At 55.7% G+C, this 25,432-nt stretch overlaps 1 protein-coding gene across 1 annotated transcript; it reads right to left on the reverse strand.

Annotated features, from left to right (window-relative positions):
- Positions 1–1,209: 1,209 nt before the first annotated feature.
- LOC145715033 (uncharacterized) lies at positions 1,210–16,551 on the reverse strand. The gene is made up of 4 exons (XM_081794619.1): positions 16,223–16,551; positions 15,394–15,976; positions 14,571–14,701; positions 1,210–1,399 (listed from the first exon to the last, which is right to left on the reverse strand). The coding sequence occupies exons 1-4, from the start codon at positions 16,549–16,551 to the stop codon at positions 1,210–1,212; spliced, it is 1,233 nt and encodes a 410-aa protein (XP_081650745.1).
- Positions 16,552–25,432: the final 8,881 nt, after the last annotated feature.

A 25,432-nucleotide genomic window follows, 5' to 3' on the forward strand; every position in this document is an offset into this window, starting at 1 on the left:
CCTCCTCTTGCTCGTCCTGGACTTCCTCCTCCTCCACTTCTTCCCTCGCCTGCACCCGATCATTCACTCGTCTTCCTCCTCCTGTAACTCCTCCCAGTCCTCTTCCTCCATCTGATCCTCCTCGTCCTTCACCTCTTCCTCCTCCTCCAACTCTTCCTCCTAGGACTCTTCCTCCTTCTCCAGGTCCTCTCCTGCTACCGCCCTTCCTGCCCTACCTCTGACCTTTCACCTCTTCTTCCCTCTGCTCTCGTCCTAGTCGACTCCGTCCTCCAGCTGCTCCTGCTCCTCTGGCCCGTAATCCGCCTCTTCCTGGTGCTGGACATCATCCTCTTCCATTTGTCCTTCTCCTGCACCCAGTCATTCACTGCTCCTTCTCCTCCTCCTCTTCTTCTAACCCCACCCAATCCTCTTCCTCCAACTCCTCCTGCTCCTCCTCTCCCTCCACCTCTTCCTCCTCGGGCTCTTCCTCCTTCTGCTCCTACACTTCTACTCATGCTCTGGAGCCCTGGCTCTATCTTTTCTCCCCACCCTCTTCCCTCTGCTCTCGTCCTCCTCAACATCCTCCCCCAGCTGCTCCTGCTCCTTTGGCTCGTGCTCCTCCTCATCCTGGACATCCTCCTCCTCCACTTGTTCCCTCTCCTGCACCCAATCATTCACCCTTCTCTTCCAGCTCTAACTCCTCCCAATCCTCTTCCTCCAACTCCTCCTCATCCTCCTACTCCTCCTCGTCCTCTTCCTCCTCCAATGCTTCCTCTGGACATCCTTCTATTCTCCAGGCACATCTTTGTCCCTTAAGACTACCACAATCTCCTCTAAGGACGGGAGCAATAGATCTCGCACTGCCCCCAAGTCATCCGCAATGAGCACCGGACCCTGGGGATGGGCTCTCACAAGCCTTTGTGTCCCTGCAAAAGGAGCCTGGCAACCTCCCAGGCCTCCCGGGGAGACTCGGTAGTGGGAACCTGGGAGCAGCGACGGGATGCCCGGTGCAGCGACACCCAAGGGATGGTCATATCGTGCTCTGTCTTTTCAACACCTACGGCAGTATCGGACCTAGAGGCCGGGACCCAACGGGCCTCACACGCGACCCCTGACCAGCCAGCCTTGTGTCGGCAGCGCCATCCAGGAGGGAGCACACCGACACATATGCCAGGCCTGGGACCCCAAGGCTCTTCGATCACCCCCTAGGCGGATAAAGTCAGGCCTAGGTTACTGCATGGGACCTGATGCATCCGTACAGTCGTCCCCAGTTCCTTGTAGGACAGGTCGGACATCCTCCACTGGGCCATGGGGTCTCCATGCTGTCAGCTGGCAGCAGCCAACACATGACCAGCGGTACTGGGACACCGTCAAGCCTTTCCTCTCATGCTGGACGGTGGCCGCGTGTTTACCGAAAGCCCTGTATGGGGGCAACGGGCTGCGGGGAAGGCAGGTAGGTGGGTGGCCAGGCACAGACGAGACCACCCGCTGTGATCCCGCAGGGTCACTGGGACTTCACTTCCATCTGGCCCACACGCAAATTCTAGGGATGGGGCTTTGGGGGCAGGGCAGAAGCCTTGCAGCTTCAGCGTCAAGGAGCTGGGCACACACACCTGTGGGCACAGCCGGCAGCAGACTGGGACCAGTGTTCCTCCCTAGGACCCTTTGACCCTCCACCACCTGAGAAGAATACTGGAGGGGCTGTACGGCTTTAGACTCCCCAAAGCGCACACACAGTGGGCCATGTGCTGCCCACTGTGGTTTGGGGCAGGGCGGGGGGAGCCCGGTCAGAATCCTGACCACAATGTCCACAGCATCCTCTGTCGACATGCAACCGCTGAGACACTGAGAAAGGAACCCAGTTCCCCATTTACATGAGGCCAGGAGTCGACTAAGCCTGAGGCTAATCAGGGTCACCCGCACAGGGACTGAGAGGCGCATTCTGGCACCACTTACATGCAAGGGGAACACAGTTCTGGGACACACCTTGACATGTCCCCAGCCCAGCTGCAGCGACAGTGGTGATCTTGTGCTGCGGGGAGAGGTGTTGCTGGCAAGGAACTGTCCCCTCAGAGAGCAGCTGGCAGGCTGCTCACCTGCCCATCCACACATGGATCACCAACACCACCCTGCTATGGCACCCCTGGGGGACTCAAGTCACCTGAGGTCTAGGGTCCCAGCTCCTCCCTTTCCCTGGGCCTGGTGCACAGGAAGCAGAGAGGAGAGCCCCAAGGAAGAGCTGACTGGTGACAAAACATGGCTCGTCTGCCAAGAGCAGAGATTTTTGCTAGACGGCTCCCTCCAGGGAAATACCTACGCCCTCTGCACACCACGTAGCCTGACAGGTTGGGTTCCCTAGCTACCCTGTGCACAAAGCCTGGGCACACCATGTAGCCCCTACGTATTTGCTACTGTCGGCCCACCAGAGCCACTCACACACACACACACACACACACACACACACACACACACACACACACTCACTCCCACATAGACACACACTAACACACACACAAGCACACTTACTCACAAGTGGTCCACTGGCCACTGGACACAGGCTTTCCTCCCCTCGGCCCCCCTCTTGACCTTGCACCAATCTCCCTTTTGCATCCTGACTTGAGCCCCCTGGCACAGCAACGATTGCACCCATCCCAGCGATTACCATCAGGACTCAGGAGGGAAGGGACTGCACTCTTGTATTCTGGCACCTGACCGTCCCACATAAGCACCTCATTCACACAGACCGCTGTGTCTCTCCTTGTCTCTCCAGTGGCCTAACCACCCACTCCTGCACAGACAGAGACACACCGCTACGCAATCGCACAAACATATGCACGCTCACACTGCCGGCACCACCACGGATCTCAGGCCCAGTTTGCCACAGACGCCCACACACACTCGCACGAACTCACGCTGGATCTCTGCCCTCGTGCGTACTCTCTCCATGAATTCCCACTCATAAGCCTCGCTGCTGCCCACAACCCACACCTGCCCCTCCCCCTGACACATCTCCCATCCTGAGCCACTGTCTGAGGACAGGGCTCGGGGTCAAAGGAGCCCCGGGTGTGGGAGGCAGCAGCAAGGTATACTGGCATCGACTATGAGAAGCCTGCCTGCTCCTGAGTTGTCCGGGGACATGTGGTCTTCGCTCTGATCCTGACTGGAGGCTTTGCTGACTGGATTCTATCTCACCAAGGACACAGCACCCCTCTGGGATCAAGGGTCCTGGCTGAAACCCCCCGAGTCCTGGCCACACTGTACCAGGACCCAATGGACCAATTTGGTCCCACTGTGCAATCCCCTTCCCTGCCTTTCGGCTCTGGCCTATACAATAAATCTCCAAATAACAGGTCTGTCTCTTCCTCCTCCTCCTTCCAGGCTCTTCCTGCCCAAGAAGGCAGGCCTCTGTGCACATGGCAACACCGGCCCCACCCCAGTACTGCACCTCTCCCGCACACACAGAATCACCCGGGCAGCGGCAGGACAGTCACACTCAGGTCCCTTCCTCATCGTCCCTCCTCAGGTCCCCATACACACACACACACACACACACACACACACACACACACCAAAAACAGAAGGGTTTTTAGCTTCCTGTATGTGTCCACATAAACATCGTGGAAACTCTTCAAGGCTGCCACACGTTATCTCTTCCTCAATTCTCTCCGGGGCACGTAGAAGACAGGAGACTCATCCACCCATCTCTTCCAGCACTGGTGGCGTCCTCCATTGTTTCTGCATGGGCAAAGATAGAAGCTCTGCACGATTCACGCCCACACAGATGCAGAGCACCTGACGCATGTGGGCACACGCAGACACATTTGCGTACACGCGCACACACGCGCCCCCACGCAACAGACACCAAGAATGATACGGGATATTTGCAAATACATCCCAGATGGTGTCACTCTTGTGCCTCGCCCTTTTGCGATCCCCCTTGCTTTCTCACCCAGGGATTCATTTCCAGCCCCCAATGGCCTTGGACCAGTTCTAAGAATGGCTGTCGGGTTGCGGGAGGACATGGCGTGGTGGGGCACATGGAAGGAAGTGCGAGATTCTCACCACAGTGGCGCCTGGGGACACGGCAGCTCCTGACCCAAAGACTGGCAGGCAAATCCAGACTGAAGGAGCAGGGGGAAGCCCGGGACAGGGCGGACATCCACGGGGAGCATTTGTGGTGAAGCACTGCTCCTCCCGAGTTGCTCTCCAAAGCCCCAGCCCACAGCACGACTGCATCTGGTTTGCAGGCTTCGACCCTCTGTGTGTTTGCAGCTGAGTCTCTGCAGGTCCCCTGTCATCCTCCCACCCTCTCCCCATGCTACCTGTGTCCCTGTGTCGGCGGACCTTCCATTTCCAAGCCAATGTGTGGCCCACGTTCCCTTGCCCATACAACACGCAGGTCAACACACCGCATACTGGGGTTCTCACCGACACGTGAGCACGTCAGATCACTGTCTTCTGGTCCCTTCCTCCCTCAGGTAGTACTGCAGGGGATTGGGCCACAGGTCCTCGATGATGATCTGGAAGAGGACACAGGCCGGCGCCACATTGGGCATAGCCCACTCTCCTCTCTGGCCGGGGGCCACCCACATCCCCACTGCTGACGAAGGCCTCAGGGGCCCCACCTCGGCAATCCTGTTCGCCCCTGGGCAGCTGTGCTCACACAGCCAGTTGAACAAGTTAAGGCTGGTGGGGTCATGCCTGCGACTGGGAGCTCCACGTTCATCATCCCAGAACCACTGGACTGGAGTGGAACGCGATGTCCTGTAGCCTGCAGGAAGAGAGGATTTGAGGAGCAAGCTGATGGCCTCCTCCCCACCCACCTGCCCCTCCCCCTCCCCCTCCCTCCTGCCCCTGATTCATGCTCCTCATCCCCCTGCCCCGCACCATCATGGGACCCACACCCTACCAGCAAAGCTCAGCTGATACTCCTTAATGATCACTGGGTTCCGGAAGTACGGGTTGGCCCCAAAGAAAAACATCACTCTGCAGCGGTACTTGGGATGGCCCACTTCTTCCACCTGCCGTGAGCAATGGGACAGGAGGGGGCAAGTGTCCTCCCTCGGGGTCCTGAGCTACTTGCCTGGCTGTGAGGGTGAGCACCTTTGCCTCACCCTCTCCTGCCCAAATCCCACCCCCGACGGGACGGCCCCCAGCCACAGCCTCCCCGGTCTCACCTCCAAGTCGACCACGTAGCCGAGCACGTCTTTGTCCTGGGCACCGATCATGGCCGACAACTGGGGGTGATTCAGAATCTGTGCTGTGTCAAGGAGCTGTGCCTTCAGATGCTGTGGAAACAGACACAGCCCCCCTCCAACCCTCCCAGGCTAAGAGCAAGGGACTAGATCACGGCATGTGCAGAAAGACCAGGAAACACTAGTCCCCACACTCCTCAGCCTCTGCAGATGCATCAGACCCCATCGACACTGGGCAGTCCGTTGGCTTCCTGTACCTCCCACGCTGTCTGCACACAGCAGGGAGAGACTCCACTGCCTGCACGCCTCACAGTTCCTTCCTATATCTGACCTGTGTGGGCTGCCAGCAGCCCATCATAGCTTGTGATGTCGGCATGTGCTCTGACCCCTCCTCACGGCTGGGTTTCTTGGCATATTCCCGTGAAGACCTATGTTGTCACCAGCCTCCTGAGTCCAGATGGAATAACATGGCTTACAGGAACCCGACTGCACACTTACGCTGCAAGCAGAGGGTGTGGGAGGGAGAAAGAGATCGAGAAGCACGGACGAGGAGGGCCGAGGAGGGAAAAGGATTAGACACAGTGACACGGCCAGTCCGGAGAGAAAGACATGGGTGGGACCGAGCCGGAGCCTGAGGACAGAGAGGGAAGCAGGGGTGGAGATACCAGGAGAGAATCCTCTGTGTGTGTGTGTGTGTGTGTGTGTGTGTGTGTGTGTGTGTGTGTGTCAGGGTCTGAGGAGGCAGCTTGTACCCCATTCGGAGTGGGTCTCAGTCGTCCTACTGTCTGGCAAAGGGGCGTGGCGTGGTTCCACTAAAGGTCACGAGTGTGTGTCTGAAATGCTCTCTTTTGAAGGAACTGCTAGGAAACGTGCACAGCCTGTGAATGTGAAGGTGGGTGTGCGGCCTGCGTAACTCTCCCATTTTGCAGCGAAATATTTCCTTGCCTTATCTGCTCTGAGTGAAGGCTGCTTTGTGCTACCCTAGCTCTGGTAGCATGGGGACACATGGCTCGTGTCTGCAAGTAATATTTGAGACCAGCCTGCAGGCCAACGTTGGCGGAGACCTAGAGGAAACAGACCCAGTCACCAAGTCCCCCCATCCCCAACAACCGCCCCTGTCCAAGGCCTTACACTGGATCCCAGACCACACCAACCCAGGGCCAGGGACCATTCCCCAGCTCTCCTCTCTGGGGGCCATCGCCCTGAGGCACCCTGCTCTCAGTGCCCAGCCCTCCTGCACAACAGCCCCCGCCATCACCCACCAGCACAAGGAAGGATACCGCCTGGGCCCAGAAGCCAGGGATGTGCTTGATGATGGCCCTTCTGTGATCCAGGTAAGAAATCTGCCTCCGAAGAATCCTGCGCTTCAGCCGCCATAAGGCCCTGGAATCCTGGGCATTCCCAGCGCTGATCTCCAGCTGAAGACGCTCCAGTGCTGCCAGCGGGTCCTGGGCTGAGGCAGGACGCAGCGCTGGCTCTTGCTGCTGCAGCGGCTGGGAGAGCTGGGGCCCCTCCTCCGCCTCTGCATCTGCCTCGCGCTTCTCCTCTTGCTCCTGAAACTCCTCCTGCTGCTGTCTCTCAACTTCCACCTCCTCCTCCTCGTGCATGTCCTCTGCTTCTGGCTTGGCTTCCTCAGAATTCTCCTCTCCAGCCACCTCATCCTTGGTCGCCTCGCCGTCCTCTTCCTCCTCCCCGATCACCACCTCAGCCGCCACCATTCCGTCATCCAATATCAGCACCAATTCCTCCGCTGGGCTTGCCACCTGTATCTCACACCCGGCCTGGGCTTCCTGCACAGGATGGGCGCTTGCCGCCCCTGAACCTGGGGACTGCGGCCAGCCCACGCCCTCCAGCGCCCCTGCATTCCCGCGGGGCCGGGACTCTCCACCTTTCGCATCCGGGACGATCAGGGCCCAGGGTCGGCGGGAATCTCCGCTTTGTCCGGACCGCGACACGCTGGCCATGACGCTCGGCCCCGGCCCCAGTGTAGCTAGGGCAGCCTCAGGACAAGGACAGGAAACGGCAGCAGGTGGGGGGAGCCTTGGCCGCAAGACCATGAGCTCCCTGAAGCCTCCCGCCGCAGCCCGCCAAAGTTGAGCGCAGGCACACAGGCTCTGGGATTTGAGGACTCCGCATTGGCTGTGGCTGCTGTGGAGGAGGGGCCGAGACAGAGGCAGTGAAGAGTGTGCGCATGCGGCCTGGGGGCGAAGTGGTTCCAGGGCAGGTCAGGCCAGCTGGCCAGGTTCGGGGAGCAATCAGTTGCAAGACAGCAAGACAGGGTGCTGGCCGCCAGCAAGCGCGCGCCAATGGCCGGTCCAGGCTCTGGAGCGAGTGCCAAGGTGCCAGCGTGGCCCCCGTTTGCCGCATGTCCTCTTCAGCGCTGTCACCTTCCAGGCTTCACTTGCGAGGTCCCCGGTATCGCGCAGTGTGTGGTCGCTTGTACACCCTTTCCCCAGAGGCCTCACTACGGGCACCAGAGCGTTCAGCACAGGATCGTCCACGCCGTGAGCCACTCCCTGCTCCGTCCCTTGCCCCTTCTTCATGAAGCTGGGGCAAAGCCTGGAGAAGTCCTTAGTGTCACGCCTACCGGGGCCACATGGCCGTCCGCACGGTATCTCCTCCTTGGCCGTCAGGCTGAGGGCGGCGGTAAGGTGGGTGCCCACCCAGAACCAGTGACACCCACCCTAGACCCACCCCACCGCCATGTCCTTGCAAGAAAACAGCTCAGTAGACCTCACTGCACTGCAATTCAGAGCAAAGAACAACCCCCAGAGCACCATCTGCCACTGGTGCCCTACTGATCTCCGTACAGAGCGCCAGGGAGATGGGGTAGTAGTAGGATTTAGCAGCTTGCTCCGGTCCTGAAATCTAACCTTCCACTAAAAGGAGGACGACTCCAACCACGCAGGGCACGTAGGGGCCCTTCACCGAGAATTGCAGACTTGTCTGTGTCTGTCTCTGAGAAAGCCCTGTGCCTGCTTTCACTAGTACACGCGAAAGCAGACGAGTTCCCTTCCCATTTCCCAGGCACCAACAAGAATTCTGAAGAAGCATGCACCCAGACACAGAAGGTCCACTGAGAGAGACAGCGAAAAAGAGACACACAGAGAGACAGAGCTATAGAGGGAGAGAGAGAGACACGTGCAAGCAGAGCAGATGAAGGAAGGACGAGTGGAGGGGAAGACCGGCCTGGAGAGGGAGAGTCCGGGGAGATTGGTGGGAGAGACGGGGAGGAGGAGCAAGACAAGAAGAGACAGAGGGGCACCTATTACAAGGAAGACAGGCGGAGACAGGGGGAGGCATTAGTGATGGAGAGGAGGGAGACGAAGACAAAGAGAGCTGGAAGGAAAGTGGGAGGGAGGGACAGGAAGAAGACAAGGGAGGGGGAGGTAAGGAGAGGGTAGGAGGAAGGAGAGCAGGGGCAGCCGAGGCGGAGACAGGTGGGCTGACTCTGAAGACAGGGCAACTGCAGTGTGCACTTTCACCTGGTGAAATTCACCTGTGCAATTTGCACAGAGACGAATGCTCTACAGTGGTCAGCCCTCAGCACAAAAGGCACCGCTCCCACCTGGACCTTAAGGGCAGTCTGAAACGATCGCTGAACGAGAAGGAAGCTGCAATGAGGTCATTCGGGGTGAGGAAGAGGGCACCGCAGGGAAGAAAACAAGGACCCGTTCCCCACAGGGCTGCTGGAAGCCCTGCACTTACCAGCAGGAGACAGGAAACGGGACTGCCGGAAAGACACAGCAGAGATTTAGGCACAGCACGTGCGGGAAGAAATCACGTCCCAAAGCTCGGCAAATTCAAGCAAAAGCAGAGGCTGCACATCCATGAATGTCAATGCTTTCCGAGTGGAACCAACGAAGTTCTCACAGATGCCCAGGAAATGTGCTCAACTCTGAGGCCCCCTCGCCTCTGGCAAGCTTCTCATCCAAAGCGACTCATCACAGAGAAAGGGTGGACCGTGAGCAAAAGAGCCAAGGTCTCCTTCGGATCCCCGGACGCAGACAGGTGATCCGCCCAGTAATTTCAAGCCAACGTATGGTGATAAAGGTTACCTTCCACCACAGTGATGGAGGAAACTCGCACCCGAGGGGAGGACAATGAGTGAGAACCGCATCCCAGGCTGTAAGCTAAGGACAGACCATCAAGCTGTATTGGAAGGTCACGAGACCGTGACTCAAATGTCTGTACAGACACAGAGCGTCTGCAGAAGCACGAGGGCTGGATAGTTGTAAGCAGGTAGCAGGATTTCTAAGTCTGGGCTGCCTGTATGATACGAAAGGCTAACACGTGCAAGCAGAGCTATGCCCAGGTGATGCGGATCAGCCTCCTGAGGCGGTACTTTGTACCCTGTGGAGGACCTGGGAGACGCATGCAGGCGGGCTCCTTGTGCACCTCTGCCACCAGGCACACATGTGGGAAATGTAGGGCCAAAGGGTTTGCCGCCGGGCTTAGTGTGGCTCACCCTTCTGCGGGTGCATTGAGCATCAGTGCAGAAAGCACTGGGCTCACTGAAAGAAGCCAGCCCCTGACAGAAGCACAGTGGTGGTGAGCCCTGCCTGATGGATTCCTGAGGAGACTAAAGGAGTTAAAGGCATGCAGTCCACCAGAGAGGAGAGTGGTGCTAATCAGGGGAGGGTGCGATGAGGAGGTGTCGGGGCTCGGGTGTGAAGATGCAGTCATGCCATGTGCATGAGTTCTGGAGATCTAACTTGCACAGGGCAGCCGTAAGCAATGCTTCACCGCCTCGTCAGAATTCTCAGAGGCAAGTGCTCTCACCACAAACAAAGAGGGGTCGCTGAGAAATGTCCCGGCGAAGGTGGCTGGACGGAGCGCTTGCACGTGAAGGATACGGGCACATCCGTCACTGCCCGTTGTGTCCCTCAGGCACGCACTAGTCCTGGTGGACTAAGCTGAGCTCAGAACCCAGCAGTCAAAGGTGTCAGCCTCGTTCCTGCAGACATGAATCAGACTCCCAGGTAGGACGTAATGGACAAATTAGGGACCAGAACACACAGGAGGCACACGGAAACGAGACACACACTGGCAGGGGGAAGTCTCTCCCAGCCAGGAACATGCCACGTGGCAAAAGAGTAAGTGGGAAAACGTTGCCGGTCCGCTTTTCACAATTTACGCCTGCATCTGCAACGTGCAGGCCAGTGACGTTTGAGCCCCTCGGGCGCAAAGGGTTTGAAAACAGAAGGACAGAAAATAGAGGTGTGACGGAATGCTCACAGCAAGCCAGCTGCATTTGGGGACATTAACTGGCTGGCAGTGAGTGCATGACCAATCCTCTGACGAAGGTCCTACAGGCACGGAAGGATTTCTGGCTCCTGGAACATAGAACAGAACACGCAGAAGCCCCTCCACCTGACAGCAGGACAGCAATTGGATCTGTCAGTGGAAGAAAGGGTTTGAATGCAGAGGGAAGCACACTCAAGCGCAGAAGCATACACCAAAGACAAGACAGGCCACCAGAGCCACAGCTGACCCAACACACAGGTGTGCAGAGACGAAGGCGGTTACACGGGTACAGCTGTGCCCACTTAGGCCAGGCAAGGAGGCATCACCAGAGAGGTGTCGGCACAGGCAAAGCCAGGAAAAGACACAAACACGCCAGGGCTCACTCAGGGAGACAGAGGAGCACAGGCAATGCGAGACATTTCCTGTGAACAGAGAACAACGGGACGATCCCGACAGGCCAATGAGACACGCGTGGTTCAGAGACATGGAAGTCAGAAGGCTCCTGAATTGCTGAGGGTGTCCTCTCTCGAGGGACAGCACTCTGGAGCCCACACACGCTGATGTTGGGGTGGAAGAGGCCGCTGGGCAGCAGATACAGTTGTGCAGGGGGTTTAGCAGCTCCTGGACCCTAGGGCTCCCCGGGGAGAGCTGCGGATACGGGAGGACACCCGGGGATGCCGGGTGTGCAGCATGAGGGCTGTAATCCCTCGGACACAGAGCACCGAGGCCTCTGCCCACGGACCTCAAGTGTCCACACTTGAGGGTTTGGCTCTGGGTGCCGTGAGTGTATTCCACACCCACACTTTGTCCGTACCTTGTCTTTGGGACAGGCCGGGCGCAAACGTCACCCTGGCCCCTAAGGAGGTATTGGCTGGAGATATTAACATGTGGGGGACCCGGTGTTCACCTGTCCCGTAAAGTGTTCCTGCTCGGCAAGACCTATCAAGTAATGGCCTGCTTGTGCAGAAAGATGCCCCAAAGGGCCCAGCCTCATGACCACTGAGGCCGTATTCCCACTGCACAATCACTGGCCATACTTTCTTTGGATGTTCACACCCAAAGACTCGGGTCAGCACTGGGAGCTTTTCCAGGGTACCCTGACATTTACCCATCAAGCAGCTGAGAAGACGTGCCTCTCCAGCCAGTGTGCAGACAGCAGCGAGAGAAAGGCCTGCCTTCCCTTCTAGAGAGTGCGACAGCCTCTGCCCTGGAAGAGGTAAGGCTTGGTCGCACAGATCCTCAACTCCACAGCGTGCTGACACCCCGCTGACCATGTTGTCTGCATATGATAGGGACAAGAGGCCTCCATGCATTGGGACTGCCCACGCCTTCTCTGGAATAGACCCACTGCAGAGAAGGCTCTTGTACTGCAGAGCTGTGCAGTGGGGATCCTGGAGAGCTTGGGCAGCTTGGGAGACAGGAATATTAGTGTCGGGAGGTCAGTCTCAGGCACGCTGTGCTGGGGGCCGTGTTACATGGGGATACAGAAGAGCCTGCGATGGACAAGGCTGAACTCTGTCTACTGCACTGCTCGCACGGTGGAGCTTTTGCCCCATCCCTAGCACAGACATCTCTGGCAAGCAGCCATCTGCTGTGTAAGGAGTATCCCAGCACTCACGTCTTCGCAGGTGAGGCTCGTCCCAGTCCTTTCTAAGCCCCAGGCCTGCCGGGGACCTCTGCACAGAATGCTAAGGCCTCACAAGTCCATCGTTCCCTATGTGGCCGAGGCAGCCTTTGTCCTGGCACTCAGGCAAAGGAACACAGGCTGCCTGGGACGAGGCGACCTCCCTGAGCGCCTGCTGGTGTTTGCACTTGGGAGTCTTCTCACAAGTCTCACATGGCGTGTTGGACACACGGCTTAAGCCTGTGGACACAGAGGAAGAGCATCACCCGACTCATCACGGCTGATGATGAGAGGGCAGAGGGCACACGGGAGAGGCTGGCGTGTTCGTGCCCTTGAAGAGCCCCACCTCCCCGCGACCCTCCCCTCTGTTGGCTTGCAATCTGGGCCACCCATTCGTAACCAGAGGTCTTTTCAGAAACAGCAAAGTTCACACAAGTGAAGCGGTGTTTGGGAGGCTCAGCTTCAGGAAGTGGAACCAGAAAAGTTGGCTGTGATTTTGGAGTTGCGTGAGACTGTAGTGGGCTGTTTTCTCTGCAGTGTGTATGTTGTCCCTGTCAACTCTGCCTGAAGCAGAACTTCATCGGTCTTACCCACCCACTCTGCCTCTGGTCCCTCGGTTCCTTCCCCTGGACACCAATCTTACAACCTGCTCACAATCCCTCAAATATGTGTGGCTGGTCCTGAGATCCTGACCTTGTCCACAAGACAGTCTGCATTGGTAGACGTCTGAAAACCAGAGGGTAATCAACCCTGGGAATTCCTCCCTGTGTGGCGGTTCAGTCAACATGACTGAGGGTGTCCCCATGCGGGATTCTGGGGGCACCATCATGGACATGCCCAAACCCTGAATATTGGACATCCCTGGCCTGTGCTGGCCTCTCCGTTTCCTTGAATTTCCTCATTTTCACAGGAAAGCTATGAACCTGGGCACTGGCCTTTCTCTCAGGTTTGTGCCCTGGCCTCCCTCACCCAAGTCCCCATTGCTTCAATCTTACTGACCTCACATGCAATCCCAATGTGTGACCCATCCCTACGGACAATGTCCTACGTCCCGCCCTTCCTTGGAACTCCAATGTGCAGGCACAGAACACTTACACCTCTGGACAGCCGCATGTATACATGGACACGCCCCAGGGCGAACCTGAGTGGAAGACACACACAAACACTTCATGCTGTTTATCTCCCATTCTATATTTCTTCCAATGTATTGGACCCCCGCCCTGCGCCACGTGTCACCACCACCCTTGTCCTTATTTCATGGCCAGGAGAATCTTGTGGACCATCGGTGAGCATCGGAAGGGTTTCCACTGGGGTCGATGTAGTGCGACGCTCCTTCATACTCATCTCAAGATCGTGCATATCCCTGGGATATATGGGTACACACAGACAGACAGACAGACACACACACACACACACACACACACACACACACACACAGACACACACACACACACACACACAGGACAGGTGAGAGTCTTATCTTGGCCCTGAGTAAGGTTGCTTGAATGTTTCCAAACGGAAAGTAGGTTGGGAGGGTGTGATAAGCTGTGCCAAAGCTGACAAGGGGATCCAGAAGCCAGACAACATGTGGGATGGTGGTAGGAGGCCTGAGGGTGGGGTTCATGGTCCGGGAATGACAGTTGTCACCGTGCTATCTGATGAGCCAGCTTTGGTTGTCCCGCTTTGCTCATTCCTTTTGTCTAGCCCTCTTCCCACCTTCAGGCTCCCCAGAGGGGCAAAGCCTCTGGGACACGTTACTTCTTAAGACTCCCTGTCTCAGGCTGATGCCCTTTTGACCTGGGGTCACCTCCTGTGCCGCTGTGAGTCTCGGTGCCTCCATGCAGAAGAGAATTGTGCCCTGGACCCCACGACACACATTTCCGTGCCCACACCCTTGGCTGCTCACCTCTTTCCCTCTCAGTTCTCTCTCCTGGGGCCTCCTTCATCTTGAAATACGGCAGGGGGTTGGGCCAAAGATCCTCTATGATTATCTGGTAGGGGAGACAGGCCAGGCCTCAGGTAGCTATCCCACGCAGTGGGGGAACCCATGAAAATCACCTCCCTTCCTTGTTACAGGGCCCCACCTCAGCAATCCTGCTAGAGCCGGCAAAGCTGTGGTCAGAGAACCAGTTGAAGAAGTTGAGGCTGCTGTTGTCATGCCTGCGTCTGTAGGCCTCCTGTCTGTACCTTGGGTACCACTGGATGGGACTGGAATGAGACGCCCTATACCCTGCAGGAAGACGCGTATGTGAGAAGGCGCCAGAGAACTTATCACATTCAACCCTCCACCCACTGCCGCCCATGCAGTCAGTGGACACTTACCATCAAGGCCTAGGACATACTCCTTCGTAACGACTTCATTCTGGAAGTAGGAGTTCTTGCCAAAAAACAGCAGGATCTTCCGGCATTCCCTGGGAAACTTGTGTTCCTCCACCTGCCGTGGTACAGTGGGGCAGAAATGTGAAATCTTGTTCCAGGAGACCCGCCCTCCCCTGAGGAAGGAACACATCACTTCTCCCCACCACCTCCCCTCCCCACACAGCCAGCCACCCACACCACCTCCCACTCCCAGGCCGACCTTCAAATTGGTCATGTGGCGAAGCATGCTTTCATCGGGCTTACTAATCAGGGCTGACATCTGAGGGTGGTTCACAAACTGCCGCAGGTCAAAGAGCCTTCAGGTGCTGGGCGTGAGAGAGCTCGAACCAGAGAACCAGTGTGGACAGCATCCAGGCGTCCTCCCCCCGGGACTGGCGTCCTCCCCCAGGGTCTCAAGCCCTCCCCGCAGGCTGCGTCCAGGCCCACAGGGTCTCAGGATCGCGCAGGGCTCTGCTAGACACGCACAGGAGGCTGTGCATGCCCAGACGCCCGCAACCACGCCTAGCTTTGTGTGCTCGTGAGGACACTGAGGACGCTTACTTCCACACAGCCAGACAGCACACATCCGGTCTCGCGCCGACCAGTGGGCATTCACATCGCCTTCCCCGCAGCAAGATGCTTAGCGGGACCCAGAAACGTGCCCCCACGCGGCTTTGTGTGGGAAGAAGCCCTCGGTCATTTCCCCGACCTGGCCTGGACCTCCACCGCCACTCCCCACTCTCCCAGCGCTGTTTCCGTGCCAGGTGCGACGTAAAGCACACATGCCTCCCCCACCCCGGCACTGCCCTCCTCCCACACTCATTGCAGAGCCAGGACCACCGGATGGGATCACGTTTGCACGTTCCCGGCCACTGGAGCGTGGCGTAGCTCCAGTCCCTGTCCTGGGTTCCTCTAAATGTCACCTCCCTTTCCTTCCTCTTGCGCAAGCCCAGCCCCCTCTGGACCCTCCACCAGCAGCAGGAAGGATACAGCCTTGGCCCAGAAACCACGGATGCCCTGGATAAGGGCACCTCTCTGCTGCAGATGTCGCTGCCGCCTCTGCCACATCCTGAGTTTGAGTCGAGCGTGCTCCCGGCTGGCTTGTTTATTCACCGGCTGTAGCTCTATCTGAAGGGCCTCCAGAGCCTCCAGAGCCTCCAGTGGGGAAGGGCAAGGACGGAGGCCTGACTCTACCTGCTCCTTCTTATCCTGCTTCACCTGCAGCTCCTGGGCTTCTTCCACCCATCGGCCTTCCTGCTCACTCGGCTTCTGTTCCTCCTCCTCCCGCTCCTCCTTGTCCTCCTTGCCCTCCACCTCCTCCTCGCCCTGCTGCTGCTCCTCCAGCGCTTCCTTCTCCTGCTCCTCTTCCTCCTCCGTTTGCAATTCTGCTCTCCCTTTAATGGCTCGCACGCCTTCCCTTCCTCCTCCTGCTCCTCCTCCTGGTCCCCTTCCCCTGCCACTGCCGCCGCCAATGCCTCCACCGCCACCGCCGCGGCCGGCGCCGTGGCCGTGGCCGCCGCCGCCGCCGCCGCCGCCGCGCCCGCTTGTATACCCTGCTGCTCCTGCTCCTCCCCTTTCATTTCCGCCAACTCCTCCTCCTTCCGCTCTTCCTCCTTCTGCTTGGGCTTCTGCTGCTCCTCCTCCTTCTAATCTTTTACTCCTGCTGCCTCTCCCCCTCTTCCTCCTCCTCCTCCTCCTTCTGCTCTTCTGGTCCTGCTGCTCCCCCTCGCCCTTCAGGTCCTCCTCCTCGTGAACTTGGACCTTCTCCTTCCCCGGCTCCTGCTCCTCGTCCTCCTCCCCCTTCTTCCTCTGCTCATGCCCCTCTTCCCCAGGCGCGTCCTCTTCCGCGGCCGCCACCTCAACCTCCTCCTCCGCCAGGCCCCACAGCGCCTCCACCGCCACTATGTCATGCACCAGCGGCACCGATATCTCGCTGGGGCCGCCCACCTGCCTCTCGGGTCGGGCCTGGCCTTCCTGCACAGGCTGTTCGCTTGTGGCCTGCAAGCCTTCGGCCTGCGGCACCTCCGGCCCTGCCGGAGACCCAGTGTCCCCACGGGCCCTCGTCTCTCGACCGCCCCGTTCCCGGTCGAAGGCGGCATGGGGCCTCCGGGCATCCCCAGTGTTTCGGAAACACGAGTCGCGCAACATGCGGCCCCGGCCCGAGACACCAACTGTGGCTCCTACCGACGACGAAGCGGGAGGTGAAAGCACGGCCCCCCTCCCCAGACCCAGTGAGCGGAGCCCTGAGGGCAATGGCTGGCAACTCGCTCCCCCTTCCTCCCAGAGCCCAAAGGTCGAGGGGGCGCATGCGCATGCGCATGCGCATGCGCATGGTGCTGTACCCAGGATGCCTCGGCGGTGGCTATCGCTATGCCGATGCTGCCTCGGAGGCCTTTGTGGGGAGAGGTGTGCGCCTGCGGCTTTGAGGCTGAGGGAGCTCCAAGCCACGCCCAGGCCGCTTCACTGCCTTCAGGACCAATCATAGGGACGGTGGCGTGCGTGGCTTCGGCGGTCCCGCCCCTAGGTCACCCGGAAACTGGGGCGCGTCTGTTGCATAGGCAGGAAGGCTCTGGGCCCCGTGCAGTGCAACTCCTCCGGGGGGCTTGCAGCCGGCCCTCTGTGCGCTCTGGGTGCCCTGTTTGGCTTCTGGCCATGCGAAAGCGACCTTTGCATTCCACGCTGCGCTGGGCACGCGGCTATCTACACACACGGGTAAAGGGGGACCTCCCCGCTTTGCCCATTTACACCGCCACCTTTGTTCATTGTGCCCCTAGTCCGACAAATCCACTCAGCGGATCACCTTGGCTGTCCGGGAGACGCATGTCAGCTGTGCGCCTGCTGTCTGTGCACCCCGGTTTTCCATCTGCTCAGCCTCCTTTGCATACTCTCTACGTCCATCCTTGCTCCCAGAAGACATGTATGTCATGACAGCAGTCTAGCAGTGCACCGGCTAGGGAAGGTCGGTGACCAGAGGTGTGTGACGTGGAGAGGACGCCACACTAGGGGAGGCTGCGTATCATGCGCGCCGCTCTTGCCGTTTGTCCCCGTTGCCTGGAAAGTGACACACTGGCAAGCACACACCCCCCCTCTCATGACGGGCTGCCCATTGCTCCCGTGTGTGGCAGTGCACAGGAAAGACCCGTGACCGTGGGCCCTGGGATTCCTGGAGCTTGTGTCTGTCCCACAGACAGCGGTCCCCTTCCTCCCACAATGCTTGGCCATCTTCTCACAGGGACCCTCCCCAGGCCTTCGTTGGCCGTATGTCTGTTCATCCTGGTCCCATTTCCTTTACCACTCACTTAGGCGGCAGGCTGCCATGAGCGTGGGCGCTGGCTCAAAACACTGTCCCCCTGTGCCACAGGCAGCATGATTTCAAGGGTCTCCGAGAGGTATCGGGGGGTTGGGGGATGCAGTGTTGGGACCCAAGTGAGGGACACGCCCCAGGGTCTACATGAAGCCACATGACCACTTTGGGGAAGCAATAAGCTGCAGACGGTGTGCAGTGAGGGCGATGATGTGGTCTCCCTCCCTGTCAGGGCAGTGGTGATGTGGACTCCCTGCCGGTCTATGTCAGACAGCATAAGCTACACACACACACACCACACAGAGCCACTGCAGGATTGGAGGCTCGAGATGCATTGCCTGGCCAGGCACCACACTCATGCATTGCCTTTTCCCTTTGGTGGAATGCAGTGTTCCCCTACCTCTTTATGGGACCAGGAGGCTGCCAGGCAGGCGGGGGATTCTAGGATTTCCAAATTCGTGTGCCGGGCCCTCTGGCCAACATGTTGCTTCCGTGACACAGAAGAGGTTCCTCCAGACTCGCTGGGCTATGTCAGGATACGAACGGGGTACAGCAATGCTCCAGGGTGGCTGTGATATATGAGGCAGCACACCACCGCTTCAGGTGACAGCAATGCATAGAAACGCAGGTGGATGGGGGGAGGCTGAACAGGTGGCAGGGGGCTGAGAGGGGGTGGCCAGTGTGACCGACAGAGAGGCAAACTCTTACCCAGAAAGGGAGAGGAACAGGTCCAGTGGTGAGCCCTCAAGCTGCCCTCAGCAGAGGACGTAGCGGGTGGGCAAGACAGGAAAGCAGGCCCAGACCCTGGTGCACCTGACCTATGCAACTCACTCCCTCCAGAGAAATGGGGCCTGTCAAACTCCCACGCATCGCCGGGAGACCCCGTGGCAGGAACGTGGGAACAAATCTGGGTCCCAGGTGCAGGGACTGTCTGGGACAAGCAGGCAATGCCTTTCAGTTTGAACAACACCTACCACAGTATTGGGGTCCAGGGGCCGGGCCCCAACTTCGCAAGGGACTCTAGACCAGCCAGGCCTGTCTCTGCAGGGTCATCCAGGAGGATGTTCACCGAGACACATGCCCTGGCTGGGACCACAAGGCCTTGCGATGATCCCCTAGGCCGCTCCAGGAGCAGGGCCAGACTTACTCATGCTCTCTGCTGCCTCCCTCCACTAACGCCCACTTCCTTGCAGGGAACTTTGGTCCTCCTCCACTGCTCCATGGGTGGCCCAACCCCAACTTGCCCCTGGCCAAGGCAACACAGGACGAGCGGACCCAGGCAAAGTCCGGGCTTTCCTCCCGTCATGAAAGGTGATCAGCTAGCTCCGTGTCGATCCCAGGCGCGAAGGGATTGCACTCGCTGCACTTGGGCACTGGAGCCCCCCCTTACTCACCAAGTCAGGAAAGCCCCCAGTCTCTTTCCTTCGCTTGCCAACGGCCTACACACACTCACTCGGGCACAAAGATGCACGGCCACGCGGCACGTGGACACAGACACGTGCACGCTGCCAGCACAAACGCTAGGTCTCAGGCAAAAGTACTCACAGGCGCCAGCCACAATACATTCACAGACACACTCTAGTGGACCTGTGCACTCACTCATGCCCTCTGCCACATCCCACTCACGAGGCTAGCTCCTCCTCACGACTCACACTTGCTTTCCGCCCTCACACAGCACGTGCATTTGTCCTGGGGCCCAACCTGGCTGAAAACTAGGGCAGATTCAGGACCTCCATTGGGTCACGGAAGCTTGCATTGAGATGCCAAGGAAAGAGAGCCACAACTGATACCAACCTTCCAGTACCAATGGCACCGGAACATGGCATGTGGAGAAACACCAGCTACGACTAGGTTCCCTGCCTCCTCGGCTCCTGCCCTTTCTTCAGACCCTCTCAACACTGGGCAGTCCCTTGGGTTTCAGTACCTCCCAGCTGGCTGCAACCTACAGGGCAAGGGCCAAGGGACTGACCTTTCTCAGTTCACATGTATACCCAGCTTGTGTGGGCTGCCTGGAGGCAGTCACGGCTTAGGAGGTCTGGATGTGCTCTGACCCCTGGTACTTGTGCGTTCCTTTGTGTGTTCCCCTGCAGCCCTGTGCCATCAGCAGCCTACTACGTCCCTATGGACACGCACAGCTCACGGAAACCCAGATGCACTGATACTGTGCAAGGACAGCACAGAGACAGAGAAAGAGAGATGGAGGTGCGGGAGGGAGGAAGCGTTCCCTCAAGAAAATGATCACAGGGACTCAGAGACAGACAGAGGCCAGAGGGACATGGAAGGAGGCCGAAGAAGGAGAGTAAGTCACCACTAGAGACAGCCACAGAGGGGGAGTGTGTGTGTGTGCCCGTGCCCGTGCGTGTGCGTGTGAGTGCGTATGAACGAGTGAAATTGTCTGGGACTGAGACAGGGGTGTTGCCACGATTCCTGGACTCTCGAACGCCCTCTTCCAGCAGAATGGAGGCCCGGTATTGTCAGGAATCTCAGCGTTTTCCGGAACAGGACTCCCTTCTTTGGGGCCCTAGCCCATCCTCAGGCTAGGGCCATAGGGCAGAAGGAGTGGGAACTTGAGGCATGAGGCTCCAGACTAGGCCCAGCAGGTGGAGTGTCAAGGCCCAAGGTTTTTAAATGCCTGCCGCCTCCTTCTGGAGCCCACCAGCATTTGGGAAGCACGCCCACGGCCCCGTGGCCCTTCGGACACTGAAGTGGCTGTGGCTGTGGCTGTGGCTGTGGCTGTGGCTGCGGTGGAGGTGGGGGAGAGGCAGAGGCAGAGGCAGTGAACTTTTTGACCATGGGTCCTTGGGGTGAAGGCGCTCCAGGCCAGACCCAGACAGTTGGCTGCTGTTCAGGAACAATCAGCTGGAGGGCAGTGGGCGTGGCTCCAGCATTTGAGCCCCTGCCTCCCCTCCCAGGTCTGGAGCAGGTTCTCTGCCTCCCCCTCCAGGGTGACCTCCCTGTTTGGTACATGCCCTTTTCCGCTTTGTCACCGACCGCAACTTTCCTGTGGGATGTCTCATATCGGAGAACTGGTGCTACAGATCTCACCTCTTGGGGGAGGAGCCCGGATGGCAGACAGCATGGAAGCTTCTTAAGTGTCTCGCGTGCATGAGATACAGCCCGACCAACACTAAACCATCCTACCCACCCAGGAAACTGACTGGAGGATTAGCACAGCAATCTGCATATCCTGAACCACCGAATTCAGCAGGTACGTGGCATGCAGAAGTGAACTTGGAGAGCGAGGAGGCATGGGAAGGGAGGTGCTTTTGTGCGCGGAGAGGCGAAGGAGACTGGGCAGGTGGAAATTTTACTAACTTTCTTTAATACTCTTCTACATTATTCTTTCCTTTTGTGTCTATATTCACAGATTCTATTTTACTCCCATCTTCTCCTTTTAGTCTACTTCAGTGTATTGATTTTTCAAATTCTCACAACATTTCCCTTTTTAATATTTTTTATTAGTATTTTCTAAATTTTTCTCCACTCCCACGTTTTTTTCTCTCCTGTGTCAAAACCACTTTCAACACCCACGTGAAACATGCCTAGAATCTAGCATCATTCATTCCATTATTCACATGTGTGTTTTTAAGTTTTTACTTTTAACATTTTATAATTTGAATATTTCATTGAATTTTCTACCTCATGAGTTCCTTTTCTCCATTCAAAATGACAAAGGGAAGGAATTCACCCAGAAAGAAAGAGCCTGAAGAAACGAGAGCCAGGGATTCAACCAACACAGACACAAGCAAGATGTCTGAAGCAGCATTTAGAAGCACGATTATGAGAATACTAGCTGCAGTCCAATGTAGATTAGAGTCCCTTTGTGCAGAGACAAAATGCAGTAAAAACTGGCCAGAATGAAATTAAAAATGATATAACTGAGCTGCAATGACGGATGGATGCAGCGGTGTCAAGGATGGATGAGACAGAACAGAGAATCAGCGATTCAGAGGACCAACTTAAGGAGACTATGGAAGCAGCAAAATCGAGGGAGATTAAGGAAAAGAGCACGATTGAAGAATTGGAGAAATCAGTGACTCATGCAGAACGAAAAACAACATCAGAATCATAGGGGTCCCGAAGAGGAAGAGAGAGAAAAAGGGGTAGAAAGGTTATGTGAGCAAATCATAGTGGGAAATGTTGCTAACCTGGGGAAAGACACACCATCAAAATCCGGGAAGCACCGAGGACCCCATCAGATTCAACAAAAACTGACCCTCAGCAAGGCCTATCATATTCAAACTCACAAAGTACTCAGGCAAAGAGAATCATGAAGGCAGCAAGGGAAACAAGTCCCTAAACTACAAGAGAAGACAGATCAGGTTTGCAGCAGACCTATCCAGAGAAACTTGGCAGGCCTGAAAGGAGTGGTAGGATACGTTCAAAGTGCTGAATTAGAAACATCCACAGTGAAGAATTCTTTATCCAGCAAGGCTGTCATTCAAAATAGAAACAGAGGAAAAAGGTTCCCAGATACACAAAATTTAAAGGAGTTTGTGACCGCTAAATCACACCTGCACGCAATTTTAAGGGGGGACACTCAGAGGGAAATTGATATCTATCTATCTATCTATCTATCTATCTATCTATCTATCTATCTATCTTTATAATTATATTTATATATACAAATAGATATAGAATTATATATATAGATGTATATAGACATATACATATCGATATAGATATTGATATATAGATACAGTTAATACAATACATACGCATACATATACATATACATACACATACACATACACATACACATACACATACACATACACATACAGATGGAGATGGAGACGTAGATATAGATATAAAGATATATAGATATGTTTTCCTCCAACTCTTCAAACAAGATAATGGCCATAAAATCGTGTCTTTCAGTACTACTTTAAACGTCAGTGGACTGAATGCTCCAATCAAAAAACATAGGGGAACAGAATGGATGAGAAAACAAGTTCCATCGATATGCTGTTTACCAGAGACCCACTTTAGATGTGAAAACAACTTCAGAGTGAAAAGAAGGGGATGGAGAATCATCTGTCATGCTACCCGTCAACAAAACAAAGCCAAAGTAGCCATACTTCTATCAGACAATCTAGACTTTAATTTAAGACTGTGTCAAGTGATACACAAGGGCATGATGTCATAATTCAGGGGTCTATCCACCAAGAAGACCTAGCAAATGGATACATTTATGTGGCGTATTTGAGAGCAACCAAATATACAAACCAATTAAACGCAAACATAAGGAACCTCATTCTTAGTAATGCCATCATAGGAGGAGACTTCTATGCACTCACTCACTGCAACAGACAGATCATGTAAACGAAAAATCAACAAGCAAACGGGGGCTTTGAATGACACACTGGACAAGATGGGCTTCACAGATATGTTCAGAACATTTCATAATAAAGCAGCAGAATATACATTCTTCTCCGGTGCTCATGGAATATTCTCCTCTATAGATCATATGCTGGGGAAAACAGTCATCCCTAAGGAAGTTCAAAGAGATCGAGGTCACACCGTGCATATTTTCAGACCACAACACTAAGAGACTCGAAATCAACTACAAGAAACAATTTGGAAAGGTAACAAATACTGGGAGACTGAAGAACATCCTACTAAAGATTGAATGGGCTAAGCAAGGGTTGAAAGAGAATATAAAAAGTATACGGAAGTCAATGAAAATGTATATGGAAGTCAGTGATAACACCACAACCCAAAACCTCTGGGACGCACCAGGGTCGGTTATAAGAGGACCTATCTAGCAAGTCAGGTCTTCCTAAAGAAGAAAGAAAGATCTCAGAGACACAACCTCACCTTACGCCTTAAGAGGCTGTAAAAAGAACACCATACGAAACCCAAAACATTCAGGAGACAGAAAATAACAATGATTAACGGAAATTAATGCTATTGAAACCAAAAATCAAACAAAACAAAAACAAAAACAACCTCAAACAAACAAACAAACAAAGAAACAAACCAAAATAGGAGAACAGATCAATGAGCCCAGAAGCTGCTTCTTTGAAGGAATTAACAAAATTGATAAGCCAGTCATCAGTTTGATGAAAAAGAAAAAGGAAAGGGCCCAAATAAAGAAACGCAAGAATGAAAGAGGAGACATCACAACCAACACAGCAGAAAGGCAAACAATAAGAAGAGAATATGAGGAGCAATTATTTGCCAATACAATGGGCAATCTGGAAGAAATGGACAAATTCCTAGAAACATATACACTACCAAAGCTGAAAGAGGAAGAAAAGGAAAATTTGAACAGACCCATCACCAGTAAAGAAATCAAATTAGTAATCCAAAACCTGCCGAAGGAAGAAGACTGCAGGGCCAGATGGCTTTCCAGGGGAGTGCCAGCAAACATTTAAGGAAGAGTTAACACTTATTCTCTTGAAGCTGTTCTCACAATAGAAATGGAAGGAAAACTTCCAAGCTCTTTCTATGAAGCCAGCGTTACCTTGATTCCAAAACCGGAAAGAGACCCCACTGAAAAGGAGAACTATAGGCCAATTTCCCTGATGCACATGGATGCAAAACTCCTCAACAAGATATTAGACCCTCGGATCCAACAATACATGAAAATGTTATTCACCACGACCCAGTGGGATTTGTACCTGGGACGCAGGGCTGGTTCAACATCTGCAAAACAATCAACGGGATTCCTCACATCAATAAAAGAAAGGACGAGAACCACAGGATCCTCTCAATCGATGCAGACAGAGTGATGGACAAAATACAGCATCCTTTCCTGGTAAAACCCCTCAAGAAAGTAGGGATAGAAGGAGCACACATCGAGATCATAAAGCCATGTATGAACGACCCAACGTGAATATCATCTCAAGGAGCAAAAGCTCTCAGCTCAAGTCACGAACGAGACAGGAATGTCCACCGCCTCCACTGTTATTCAACACAGTACTGGAAGTCTTAGCCTCGGGCCTCTTCATCCTTCTGCTCCCCCTCTGCAGCTACTGCTCTTCCAGCCCTGGCTCTACCTTTCCTCCTCCTCCTCTTCTTCCCTCTGCTCACGTCCTCCTCAATTTCCTCCCCAGCTACTACTGCTCTTCGACTCGTGCTCCTCCTCTTGCTCGTCCTGGACTTCCTCCTCCTCCACTTCTTCCCTCGCCTGCACCCGATCATTCACTCGTCTTCCTCCTCCTGTAACTCCTCCCAGTCCTCTTCCTCCATCTGATCCTCCTCGTCCTTCACCTCTTCCTCCTCCTCCAACTCTTCCTCCTAGGACTCTTCCTCCTTCTCCAGGTCCTCTCCTGCTACCGCCCTTCCTGCCCTACCTCTGACCTTTCACCTCTTCTTCCCTCTGCTCTCGTCCTAGTCGACTCCGTCCTCCAGCTGCTCCTGCTCCTCTGGCCCGTAATCCGCCTCTTCCTGGTGCTGGACATCATCCTCTTCCATTTGTCCTTCTCCTGCACCCAGTCATTCACTGCTCCTTCTCCTCCTCCTCTTCTTCTAACCCCACCCAATCCTCTTCCTCCAACTCCTCCTGCTCCTCCTCTCCCTCCACCTCTTCCTCCTCGGGCTCTTCCTCCTTCTGCTCCTACACTTCTACTCATGCTCTGGAGCCCTGGCTCTATCTTTTCTCCCCACCCTCTTCCCTCTGCTCTCGTCCTCCTCAACATCCTCCCCCAGCTGCTCCTGCTCCTTTGGCTCGTGCTCCTCCTCATCCTGGACATCCTCCTCCTCCACTTGTTCCCTCTC

The sequence above is a fragment of the Panthera onca genome, chromosome Y (assembly GCF_046562875.1).
Source record: "Panthera onca isolate mPanOnc1 chromosome Y, mPanOnc1 haplotype 2, whole genome shotgun sequence".
NCBI lineage: Eukaryota > Metazoa > Chordata > Mammalia > Carnivora > Felidae > Panthera > Panthera onca.

What these genes read in the sequence shown, in the direction of transcription:
- LOC145715033 (XM_081794619.1), bottom strand. Translation starts at nt 16,551, where the DNA reads ATGTTGCGCGACTCGTGTTTCCGAAACACTGGGGATGCCCGGAGGCCC. An exon ending in GACGCGCCTGGGGAAGAGGG is followed by an intron (nt 15,977 to 16,222) that starts GCATGAGCAGAG and finishes CGGAAATGAAAG; the next exon opens with GGGAGGAGCAGGAGCAGCAG. An exon ending in TGGCTGTGTGGGGAGGGGAG is followed by an intron (nt 1,400 to 14,570) that starts GTGGTGGGGAGA and finishes GCCCCCATACAG; the next exon opens with GGCTTTCGGTAAACACGCGG.